Genomic DNA, 13,467 nt, shown 5'->3' on the forward strand with positions numbered 1-13,467 from the left:
CAAAGGAAAGATATGATGAAGAAAAAATGGCGATCATTAAAAAAATTACTTATGCATCTTAAGGCCAAGCAAAGCCTTGAAACTCCCTTACCACATGACGTGCAGTATAAATTAGAAATGTGAAGTGGGATAACCTCAGTGCAGTGTGGAATTCGGGTCACTCTCCTCATTGATTGGACATCGGATCTTTATCAATGAGATGACTGGGTTACTAACGTGACACTGGTTTGAGGCTTTTCAGGAATGCTAAAGTACTTCTCCAATTGTAAGATTACAGTGGGCCTTCAACCTCACAGACGTGGGTGAGTCACGCATGTGAATCTATGAAAGATCCAATGCTGGAAAAGTAAAATGTGGCTTTCAGCCGACAGTTACTAGAAGATTATAATGATATTTGTATTAGGCTAAAAAAAAAAAGTATTTATTGCTTTCTGATTGGCATGTTCTCTTCATGAACTAAATAATTACATTTCTCTATTTAAAATGTGGTCTATGTTGTCAAAAGTAGCAGAGATATTCTACAGTTGAAAAATTTAGAGATGCATTTGAAGTTGCATTGCATCTTCGAGCAACTACCAAACAAATACTCCATTTATTTTCAGAAAACCATTGTTTACACACAAAACAGAAGCACATGCTAAAATAGTTCTCTCTAAATATATCTATATATATTTTATTATTTTCTTTTTTAAACAAAAAATGCACAGTGCATTTAACCTCACCTCCCAGCTAGTCTGGCAGGGCACATTCATTTCCCACTGGCCCAGAAAAAGACAGTTTTGCATTTAACATGGTGGAGCAACAGACTGCAGCCCAACCACCCCAAACATTACGAAGAGACATTTCCATGGGAACAGAATGACTTGCAGTTTAGAAGTGTGCATATGCTTGTATCGTTTCTGGCAAGCCCACTTCCATCCTATATTACAACCTTTTTACAACATATAAAAGATCAATAACTGTGATTACCATACTTTCCCATTACTTAAGAGTGAATATACATTATTATAATCATAAATCTGGTACCAACATACTTAGTGTATAAGGCAAACATCTGTTAGGTGCAAAAATATTAATCCAACAATTTCCAGAAAACGAGCATTAGACACACATTCTGGCGACTAGCACTTAACAATGAGACCTCAGTAAGTATCCTAGAACCCCCCCAAGTAACGTGCATTTCATGGAAGGTTTACAAAGTGCAAAGGAGCATCTCTGTTAACGGAGTATGGGACACTGTTACCATGGCTGGGCCTACAAGTGCTATTTTTAATGTACAAAGGTACTGACACCTCTAAAACGTTTGTGCTAAGATGACTTTGCCACTCAAAGCGTCTGCCCAATTGTTGTCTTATGATTTCAAGACCAGTGCGCAACACATTGTCAGTTTATACCCGTTATTCATTTCCATTGTGCCACTATTACATCATGTTCAATTATATCAGTTTTTTGAGCGTTGTACAATTAAACATCTGGGCTATTGGTTATTGCTTTTACCCAGTGGCAGTATCAAAAAGTCTCTACAGTCTGAGCTATGCAAAGCACAAGGCTTCATGATATGTGAGCTGCCACAACATGCTTGCAAGTAGCATACCCTGAAACTAGTACAGGTAGCTATACATTACAGGTGTCTAAATTCGTAATGGAACCAGGGGAAGAGTATAGTGAAGAATCACTACAAAGATGGCACTTTCCCCAACTAGTCGGCTGTACAATTGTGCAGGGCATCTCCCCCATCTGGAAGGTTACTAGTTCAGTGATTGCAAATAAAAAAACTTTGGATTTTAAAATCACCACATTTGAGGTGTGTACAAAACAACCTTAATGCACTAAGTTTCCTTGCACCTTTGCATCAATACTGGACAGGATTCTTTAGAAACTAACATTTACTGAAGCTCCTTAGGCACATTTATTGCAGTATAGTAGTTTTTGAAGTTAGACCTCTCCAGAAATGGCTAACAAGGCCAGTGGGATTTCAAAATCCAATATCCTGCTTTATGTTCGTGTCTATACAAAACATGGCATTTTCTCAAATATTTTTGAGCGGCGACATGCACAGAGCAACATGTCAGAGATTTCTTACTTCAGGCAAGAGTAGGGGAAGCCAAGGTCTCATTGTTAAAAGGTCAACAACATAGGAACATATAAGCTGTTTTATCGATACAAGGCCAAACTTGCCCTTTGCCCCTCTAGTACTTACAGTGACACAAAAGACCAGTGTGACACACACACAGAGTGTAAGCATACGGAGGTGCAGGTCACCTTCTCTTTTTATGAAATCAGACATTTAAAAAAATAATTATTTTTAGACTGATGGGTTTCTAAACCCTTTTTTCTTTTCTGTTATTTCTTTAAAACGATAAATTTGGTAACAGCATTAAAATCGGACAGAATATAGAAGATTTCATAGCGCTAGGTAAACCAAACATTTTGACATGAAACAATTTCTCGGAGTGCATCACGGTATAATGGAGAGAAACAGCTGAGCATCCATTAGACAATTTTAAGCGTTCACACTGGTCGGCCAGCTTGATGTCAGGAGTCCACAGTAACTGGAAAATCTAAGCAGCTGAGAGCATCTAACATGAACAATGTGCAAGTGATCCAGTCAAGCAAATTAGCAGTTGGTCCAAAAGTATTAGGAAGCTACCACTCTTACCAATTTTAAGTGTTCTAGAGGACGACAGCTTGGAGTAGCCAAACAATTCCCATGCTGGAAACACTCGGCTATCGTCAAGCAAAATGCATTTCGTGCCACGAAAGCTTTAGCTCTGCCTGCAGCTAGTCCAAGAGGCTGCAGCACTAACCGGATACATCAGCACAACGGCTTATTGCTTCCAAGTTGCGCATGGTTCATCCATTGGAACCACGGCATGCAGCCACTAACTGATTCCAGAAGAGGAGCAACAACAAAGCCAAAGCAGGCACCAAGCAGCCAAAGAATGCCCTGAATGTATGACTGCATGAGTCCTTGGAGCGGGCTAGCCGCTCCTTATTGTTTCGTATTCACTCTCTGAGGTCATAGTGATTGGTCCGTGAGGGCTCCTCTAGCACAATATGGTCCTATCAAGGTTAAAGTTATGAAACTATTCACTGTAGTGCGTTGTGGTGAAGGGTGTTGGGGAGGGGCTTGTCCTGCATTCCTTAGCCATACCTCTCCAAACACACCCTGGTTGAATTTTAAACAGTAGTGCCGTTTTAATTGGCAATTCAGTTTTGAGGAAAAAAAGAACTATTTATCATTAGTGTTAATTCGTTAGCATGTACATTGACAAAAAAGGTCAGCAATTTCCAATTCTGTAAACTTAATAATCGTAACCACCCTAAACCCTAAATATGCACCTTTACCTCCTCTCTCGATTCTGAAAAGTACTTAAAACATTGCCTTCGGCAACACTCCCTTTCCATTCAGGGTCCACATGTTTTTCGTTACTACACGAAAAGTTGACACTGCCTGATGGACACGCCGACAGCATATGCGTAACCAGCTTTGCTGGCTTTTGTAGTCTGCACCCTCTGCGATCGGTCCCCAAGTTTAGGTAATTTCTGTTTTTATCTAACCAAAAACGAGCAGCAGTCTTATGTTGTTGTCCTGTAGAAACAGGCCCAGACTGAGAAACTGCACGAGCCCTCCTTCAGTAGCCCAGTTATGAAATGCATCAATGGAGGAGTTACATTTCTTCCTTTCACATCTTCCTTATGTTGTTGGAATCACTGGGATTTTTTCATGCAGGTTTGTTAAAGGTGGGAACAAAAGAGTGGGAGAACAGGGGGATGGGAGATCCCGTTCGTAGAAAACAAATTGTTCATCTTCAGAGCACGCTGATCCTCACCTCGGTATTGGTGGCAATGGAGGAGCCCCACGCATACCTGAAAAACATGAAATAACCAGTTTAATGCTTTCTGAACAGCACATGCCAAAACCTGACCACAAAGACAAACATTTAATTTAACATTAACTGGAAATCTGGCCACGCTACAGGAGAGCAGATGGCTTCAGGCCAATACTTAGCAGGTACCGGCAGAGCGAAAAAGGTCTGCTGTTGGCATGAGTGCAATGTTTTAAGTTGTATTTTGCTAACACATATAATAGACATTGAGGGCTTGATTCACAAAAGTTACTTACACTTTTAAGTAACTTTACAACTTTTTAGTATTCACAAACTGCACTTCCGTAGTAACTTACACTTTTGTAGTAAGTCCAGCACTACACATGGCCTACCACTGGTACTGCAACACACTCCCATAGAAAATGAGGTAGGGACTTAATTCCCACAGAAAATAATGTTAGTTAATTAGATTATTTAAAATAGTCAAAAATAGTCAAAAATATCGCAGCAGTTTGTTGCCTCACCTATATTTCTTTGCTGACCTGGACCATCCACGCGGGACCAGCAGCCTTAGCAGCGAACACAGCTGGGGACTCTTCCCGCCCACCTCTTGCCTGCACTTAACTGCACCCATTCCACACACCGCGGGACGCGGGCGCTCGCCGGGCGAAGCCCGGGCCAAGGACGGGCCTGTTTAAGCCCGTTCGAGGCTAGGGCGGCTGGGCTGGGCCACCCCCCCAATGGCGGAGAATTGATAAAAACAGTAAGTCCATTTATCTGCATCTATCTTTTGACGCATTTGCAATGGCTGGCCGTCCAGGAAAAGGGAATAAGGCCACCTTTGGGGGGCTCAGTGGCAGGCACGATTGATCAATTTATTGTTAGAGCAGCATCGGTGTTAGCACGAGAAATTGATCTAACAGAGCGCCGACTTTCCCTAGACCCGGCCTACACTAAACGAAAGGTCATTGAAGAAAGACTAAAGAAACTTGAACAATTGACCTTATCAAATCTTGATCTTCATCAAAATAAACTTTTAATAGCTCCTACAGTGACTCAGGATTATCTTCTCCCTAATAATAACGTAAGAAATTTGCAGAAGCCAACATCCACGCCTCAGATACCTGTATCTGACTTGACGAAAAGCATCTCACGGAGTGATGCTGAAGGCGGGCCGCATAACAAGAACACTAAAAGCGTATATGAAAAAATTGACTTACCAGAGAGAAATAGTGTAACACATCTTACAGTGGATGGGGGTATTTCTAAGGGGAAGGGCAGAAATGAAATGAGTGCGAAAGATGATCAAGGGCCCCTGCTACCAAATATAGACTTACCACCGGAATTGGTCCCTTGCGTTGTAGTTTTAACAGGGGTCCCTGAAATAGGAAAAGGTAGCCAGGAATAATTTATATAATTGAAAAACAAAACTATACACTGGCTGAATGCAAATAGACCCTTGCCTCATTATATTCATAGTAAGATTCTATTCGTACGTAGAGTCAATTGGGTGGGTAGCAGTAGAAAAAACATATTGGGGGATTGTATTATTGTGAATTTTAAGGACACGCAAGCTGTTCAACATATTTGTGGTGGGTGGTCCCATTTCTTGAAAACAAGAATCCAGCCATTTGATCTAACCTATTTCTACAGTCCCCATTCGTATAGAACAAATTATGACTAACAGGGTAGATCGTTGGAGGGGAGAATTGGTGCAAACTCTCTTAGAAACAGTCTTGATTGTGAGGGTTATGGTTTGGAACAGGGCTTCCCCACAAGCAACAGATATAGTGTACTTGACATGGTCGATTGACTTACCCCAAAAAATGCTACTCCCAAGAATTCTAGGGAAATGGCAAGTGCAAAAGAAGAAAAGAGACAACTCCGTGGAAGGAGATTTTCTAATACAGGCATGAGTGAGCATAAAATACACTCTGTCCTGAGTTTAGATGGTAATATGGACAAAGTTATTCACCCTGATGTTGTCTCCGAAAATAATCAATATACACAGAATAAGTGTTACACCCCCTGCAAGCCACATTTAACTTCAAAAAGAAGCGAAAGGGAAAAACCTTTGGCAAAAAACCAACAGGCCATAGAAAATAGCTTGCATCTTTTGGCCTGCCGTAATGAACAAGCAAACAAAATCGATAGCATAAATTTAAAAAATATGGAGCAGGATTAAACTATCAAATTGATGTGCTGGAATATCGCTGGGTTGTCAATTAGGATTGGGGATCCTGGTTTATCTTTCATGCAAGATTTCTCAATCATCAGCTTGTAGGAATGCTGGTTACGGGAGGCCATTCACATCAATGGCTACCGTACCTTCCACACTCCAGCAATCCAGATGAGGGGTAGAAATAAAGGGGGGCTTTGTATTTATGTTTCAAATGTAATGAATGGTACAATATTAAAATCCAACATTGATTCTGCTTATTATCAGATCCTGGAGATGACTGTGGGAGGTAATCAAAAAATTGTTTTGATTAATTTTTATAATAATATCCCGAAAGTTAGAAGATATTGCTCTAATCGTGAGGAATATTGAAGAGAAACAACCTGGTGATAGATGTGTTATATGGGTGGGCGATTTTAATTGTTTCCTATGCCCACATAGCCACCTGGGTATTTGTGGCTTGGACAAAAGCAGAGATGATTTTAGCGCACCCTTTTCTCATACGACCCTGGGGAACCTTTTTAATGATTTGACTTTCCAATTAGACCTAGGTTTTGCAAATGAACTATGCTCTCCATCGGTTTCTTTTGATCCTACATTTATTGGAAGGGGATGTAAATCAGTGATAGATTTTTCACTGATTTTAAACCGACACTAGTGTCATGTTCTAACCTATAAAACATGTGACTTGGCTATGAGCGATCACTTTCCAAACAGCCTATCCCTCATTTTTGGAGCAAGTAATAGAAAAGAGACTGATTTAATAGATAATTTATACGGTTATAAAATAAGTCTAGCAACGAAGAATGGATATGCAATAAAGTGGAATAAAGTAGAGCCAGTGGCCTTCTTTTAAACTCTTGTCAAAAACAAACACAGAGAATTTCAGAGAATGGTAACTATCTCAGTAATCGAGGCTTCCCGCAATATTTCTAAGGAAATTGACAATCTCCTCACAGGATCTCTGAAGAAGGGTAAAATTAAGACGCAGGGATGGTTCGACTCGGATTGTAGTAAGGCCCATGCACATTTGATGCAGGTGCTTAAAAGCGAACCAAGAAATGTGGTTGAATTAAGACATGCCAGGACAGCATATCAACATGCAATAAAAAAACATAAGAATCAATTAAAGCAGGAAGCTTGGCAGGCATTACATCAAGCCTGTCTGATTAAAGATAATATAGGGTTCTGGAAGGCGGTAAATGCCCCTTTTTTCTCAGATAATAAAACTAATAAAATGGAAGTGGCAATTACTGAAGATAAGTGGATAAACTACTTTACTGAGCTTTACCAAGAAGATGATCCAACAGAGAAGGCGAGTATAGATCAAACTGGAGGTGAGGAAATTGTGGCACAGGGATTATTTCCAATAAATATTGAATTTTCATTGCTAGAAGTCCAAATCACCATAAATGAGAATGCTGCAGGGAAAGCTCCCGGACCGGATGGGGTCCCTGTAGATCATGGGTACTCACAAACCTTCTCTCTGGGGCCAAATTTACAGTGTGGTTTGTGTCAGAGGGGCGCACCTGTGCGGGCGGGGTCAGTGGGGGAGGGGGCGGTACTAGAGCAACAAAAAAAACTATGACCATGAGGTTGGACACAGGTCCCTGCAGCGGACGCCTTCGTCCACTGAGCCACCAGACCCGGCATACACACATCTCTCTATATCTCTCTCTCTCTCTGTCTCCTTCCATCAATCTCTCTCCTTCCCTCTTCCTCTCTCCCCCTCTCTCCGTCCCTCTCTCCTTCCCTCTTCCCCTCCCTCTCTCTCCCTCTCCTTTCTCCCTCTCCTTCCCCCCTTTCCCTCTCCTTCCCTCACACCACCTCTCCTTCTCTCTCTCTCCCCCTCTCCCTCACTCACCCCCCTTTCCCCTCTCCCTCCCTCACTCCCTCACCCTCACTCCCCTTCCCTCACCCTCACTCCCCTTCCCTCCCTCCCTCCCCTTCCCTCCCTACCTCCCCTTCTTCCCTCCCTCCCCTTCCCTATCCCCCCTTTCCTCACCCTCCCTCACCCTCACTTCCCCTTCCCTCTCAACTTCCCTCACTCCCCTTCCCTCACCCTCACTCCCCTTTCCCCTCTCCCTCCCTCACTCCCCTTCCCTGCCTCACCCTCACTCCGCTTCCCTCACCTTCACTCCCCTTCCCCCTCCCTTACTCCCCTTCCCTCTCTACCTCCCTCATTCCCCTTCCTCCCTCCCCTCACTCCCCTTCCCTCACCCTCACTCCCCTTCACCCGCTCCCCCTTCCCCATCCCTCACTCAACATCCTCCTGTTTCTCCATGCTGCATGATAAGCACTAAGGAGGTTAATTGGAATTTTATGGTAAACATGTACGTCGATAAACCAACTTGTCTGATGCATCTGACCCTTTGCCCTCCAAATCTACGATCTTGTCATCCCCCCTTATCCCCACTCCCTCCCATTGGGTGCAGATTGTCTCGGTATTCATGTATGTCAGGATTTCAGTCGGTTTTATGAATGAGTCACAACAAGGAAGGGGATTGAGGCTTTAAGGGCCGCACCACAAGTCAAGTTCTATGCTATTTTTTATCTGCGAGTGTTTCGACAAATAAAGAGAATAAAACGAAGAAAATTGACTTGAACTAATTTCTTGGGAGAACAGTTGGATTTTACCTTTGTTATAAAATGAATGTTGATTGAACACTGACATTGTGCTTACTATACAGTTATTTGGTGTGCGAGGTCAATTTGTGAAAATAGGTTTTATGAATGAGCCTTGGTTACTCTGTGGCAGCTGCCAAGCCTGCGTGTGCATCCTCAGAACTTCTGAAAGAATGCCCTCAGTAGGGTCTGTACAGCCAGGTGTTCCTAAAAAAAGCCAACACTCTAATCCTGGTATTCAAAACACGATTTACAGCTTGTTGTTGAGATGGCAGAGTCGAGTTCCATGTGTGCCCTCGTTTCTACAACACCTCGAGCCCCTCTCCTGGGACTTTAACACACCAGAACCTTCTGATGGGGAGTTTCGAGATTAGGTTACATACTGGCCATTGATTACAGAGATAATTATACACCCTTGTACCTATGTGCTCAGACAGAAACATGAAATTGAAGAAGACAGGCATCCAACCAGGTGTGTCAATGTCTGCACCTACCTCCACACCAGAGACCATGCATGCCCACAGTTTGACTGAACCTCCCACCCCCTTTCATGCACTCTGAATTCTTTGTGTCTGTTCCATACCACCCTAAATTCTGATCGTTCCTGACCATGTCTACCATGGCGCTGAGAGAGCAGTGTTCTTTATTCTGCATGACCTCTGGTGATTTTCAGAGTTTGTTCCAGAAATAGGCACAAGCCCCTCTGCGCCCCCAACTTGAGGAATTTCTTGCTGCTGACTTCGGAGCGTTGGAGCTGCAGTCCTTTTCCCTCTGCTAGACTGATGCTGCGAGCCCTACCCACGGTTCAGCGGTGAGTCAGCCTGAGACAGGAACGGCATCTCACCCAGTGTGTCGGCCCGGCACGCACACACAAAGCCACACCCGAGCACTTCACAGGTCTTTAAAAGACCATTTGCATTTTAATGGGGCTTTATTGTATTTCACCTCTTAGGCCCCTGCAGCTCCGCTCTGCCTATCACCGGAATGAATCACCCGACCCCTACAGAGCAGCAGAGTCTCGACGATTACAGACACTCTTTAAAAATGTGTTTTTAAAACACAGTACGATGTCTGCAAGGTTCGCGGGCCGCCAGGGAAGGCTTGCCGGGCCGCTGCCGGCCCGTGGGCCGTACTGAGTACCCGTGCTGTAGATATATACAAATCTAACACTGAGTTATGGGACCCACTTTTAACTAATGTGTTAAACAGTTGTAATAAACATGGGTTTCTTCCTACATGGCAAGAGGCAATCGTGGTCCCAATTTTTAAAAAAGGGGACCGCAACGACCCAAAATGTTACCGTCTAATTTCTTTATTGGATTCATAAATGAAGGTTGCGGGGAGGGTAATACTTAATAAACTACAACTTTGGGTGGAAGATAAAAGTATTCTTTCAAAATTTCAATATGGTTTTAGGTCAGGATTAGGTACAACCGAACAAGGCCTGAACTTAGCATTGATTATAGCTAAGTATGTGGCGGTTAAAAAAGAAAAATTATTTTTAACTTTTGTCGATCTGATTTCGGCCTTTGATTGTCTGAATCATGATAAATTATGGACTATCCTACTGCAATTAGGTATAGACCCAAATCTGCTGATTTTTATCAGGGATGCATACTCGCACCAGTTTTATTTAATTTATATATAAACAGTGTGGCTTCCCATCTTATTCAAGATAAACAGGATTACCCCCAAATTAGGAACACACCAGTCCCCATTGTATTATGTGCAGTTGATGCAGTAATCATGGCACGGACCCAAGTTGGCCTACAAAGATCGCTCACTAACGTTTCTGAGTATATGAATGCCAGGGGCCTAAAAATAAATATAAGTAAGACATTTACCATGTGCTGTACCACTAAAATAAATCTTTCGTGTAAGATCCATCTTTCAAACACAAAAATAGATACAACCAACACATTTTTTTTATATTTGGGTATTAATTTTGATAAGAAGGGGACCTGGTCTTTGGCAGCCTAGGCAAGGAAATTGGCTTTCTCGCGTGCCATTGGAGCAGTGAGAAATTTTGCCAATAAATTGGGGGGTAGACCTGTGCCAGTGTTAGTGGACATATATAAATCCAAATGTGTGTCCACTGTAACATATGGTGCAGGAATATGGGGGATAGCGGATACTCAAAATATACAGCTTTGGGCGTGGCTACGCAAGCGGAGATGGCGGTCGCAGCTTGTTAGAGCTCCCGCCGGCCCGCCATTAATCCTTCCTGTTATCCTGGTCCCCGACCCCAGAACCCACAGCCACAACGGGGCGGTGATCGCCGAGAGCACCGGGACTCCTCCGGTGTGCCCAGCGGAGGTCCGGCGTCCCGGAACGGGACGGAGCCGCGAGGTGCAGAGTGCGGCCTAGAGGGCGGAGGTGCAGCCGGGACCTCGATTTTGGCGCTCCCCGGCCGGGGAGTACTGCGTCGCCGGGCCTGGTGACGGCCGTGACGCCCGGAGACCCAAGGGGCTGGGAACGCGGGGGAGTCTCTGTGCTCCCTCTGCCGGGGCCCAGTCCTACGCGAAGGAGGAGCCGGGGCAGCGGACGACCGAGATCGGCTGGAGAGGCCTGGTGGCCCGGGCGCAGCCGGGGCCTCAGTTTTCGCGGCCCAGTGCTGGCCGGAACCTGCAGACGAGACGGAGGTCGGGCGCCCAGATACTCCTGAACGGCGGTGATAGACCATCGACGTAGATGGACTGCGTGGAAGCTGGCAGCAACCGTGAGTAGTGCCCCCCCCCCCAGACCGAGGGAGACGCCAGCGCTCTGGCGCAACATACATTATAACTATCCACCCTTCTGGGGGGGGCTGCTGCTCGGAGGTGACCCTGCTCCTTGGCGGTCACTGGGGCCGGCCACGTCCTGACCGAGTCATTGGGCTGCTTCGGGACGGACCCACCGGGACCTGCCCCGGGGCCGGACGTTGTCTTCCCTTGCCCTCCATAGACCTTAGCAAGAGCGGTCGTGGTCCCGCGCCTCCTTCCATCTTGAGGGCCCCCCCCCCCTTTCTTTCTCTGTTTGGCCCTCCGTAGTCATGACCAGGGGAGGTGGTGGCCCCGCCAAGCAAGTGACTATCGACAAATTCACCGGGCCCAGTGGGGGCGCCGGCTCATCCGGGGGTGCTCCGCCTGGAGGGGGGCCAGACAATGCAGCCCTTATGGCGGCCATCACCCAATCGAGAGACATGCTAGACGCCAAGATCGGGGCAGTAGGCGCGGATGTAACCTTATTACGCCAAGACCTGAGGAACGCAGTGGCGCGCATTACAGAAACCGAATCCAGGGTAACGGTGGTAGAGGAAGATGTAACTACCCTTAAAAAGAGAATGGCGGCGATGGAATCAGCGCAGCGGATCACGGCGCTCCGGGTGGAGGATGCCGAAGGGCGGGCACGCCGCAACAACCTTCGTTTTGTTGGCTTTCCGGAGCGCTGTGAGAAGGGCAACATGGAGCACTTCCTCACACAGTGGCTGGAATCGTGGATGCCCCCAGGGACGCGGTCTGCTTGCTTCATCATTGAGAGAGCTCATCGCGCCCTGACGCAGAGGCCACCTGAGGGCGAGCGGCCTAGGGCGGTGATCGCCAGACTACTAAATTACCATGACAGAGATGCTGTGTTGAGGGAAGCTAGAATCAGGGACGCCCTCCTATATGAAAATCATAAGATAATGATTTTCCCTGACTATACCAAACTTGTGCAACAGCAGCGTCATTCCTTCATGGCCGCCAAAGCAAAATTGAGGGGTCTTAAGCTCCAATATTCCCTGTTGTATCCGGCACGCCTGAGGGTGATTTTTCAATCACGGACATTGTTTTTTGATACGCCGGAGGACCTCTTCAAATGGACGGATGAAACGGTGCGGGTCAGACCGAACTCGCAACCGGGGCTCAATCCGGGCTCTCCAGAGGGCTCACCACGGGCTCAGCAAGATCAGACGTCGAAGAAGAAGGGTCGGGCCAAGCGATCCAAATCACGCAGACGTGCGGCCTCGGTCGATGGCACACAGACCAGTGGCAGAACCGAGGACTCCGAACAATCTGGGACAGACCACTGAAGATTCCGAGGCCCTGCCTCTCCCTTTCTGCTGTCACTGCTGTGACTTCTGGTTGGATTCATCGAGTCGTCTGGGCCTCAGTGACTGCCCGGCACTGCTGCCGCCCTGGGGCGGTACTTCTTCTGTCCTCTAATTGAGAATTGGGCTGTGGGGTGGGGGGTCGGGGACAGCGTGATGGTGGCTACCACTCTCCCTCTAGAGAGAGAGACAATGTGGGAGGGGGAGTAAGCTTCCTGTTTCGTTTGGGGATGTTGGGATCCATTGGTATGGGTGGGCCCGGGCCCTATGTTCTGGTCTCGGGACCACCCATGCCGCGACAGGTACTTCAAGGTTCTTTGAGGTATAGGGTTGGGGGTGGCGGGATGTGGGCGGTCGGGGTTAGGGCCGCTGAGTTGGGGATGGGGACTGTTTGGGGTTGCGGGACCGTGGGGTTGGGGACTGTTGTCCTTGGGGTTGACAGGGCTATGCATGTGTGTGTTGCAATGATGTTCCATACGGCGTGTGGTGGGTGGCGCGGGAGTGGAAGGCTCGGGTGGTGGATCTTAATGGACCATGGCTGAACCGATTCATAGACTTCCAGAAGATGCTATACGAGTGATTACGTGGAATGTCAGGGGGCTTTTAGATAAAATCAAACGTGGGGCTGTGTTACGCTGGGGGAAGACTGAAGCTGCAGATGTCCTTTTACTTCAAGAAACACACATGATGGGCACAAAGGCTCTGGGCCTACAGAGATTTGGATATCAACAGGTTTTCCATGCCGGGTTTTCCAGGGGGTCCAG

General features: G+C 46.2%; 1 protein-coding gene across 1 annotated transcript in view; it reads right to left on the minus strand.

The window, feature by feature from the left end:
- Positions 1-646: 646 nt before the first annotated feature.
- WIPF2 (WAS/WASL interacting protein family member 2) overlaps positions 647-13,467 on the minus strand; it is a 380,717-nt gene continuing 367,896 nt past the window's right edge. Inside the window, exon 8 of the mRNA XM_086924239.1 lies at positions 647-3,870. Within this exon, the coding sequence (XP_086780365.1) occupies positions 3,830-3,870 (41 nt within the window). The 3' untranslated portion in view covers positions 647-3,829. The remainder of the gene's footprint in view (positions 3,871-13,467) is intronic.

Source organism: Lissotriton vulgaris, chromosome 5, assembly GCF_964263255.1.
Source record: "Lissotriton vulgaris chromosome 5, aLisVul1.2, whole genome shotgun sequence".
Classification (NCBI taxonomy): Eukaryota; Metazoa; Chordata; class Amphibia; order Caudata; family Salamandridae; genus Lissotriton; species Lissotriton vulgaris.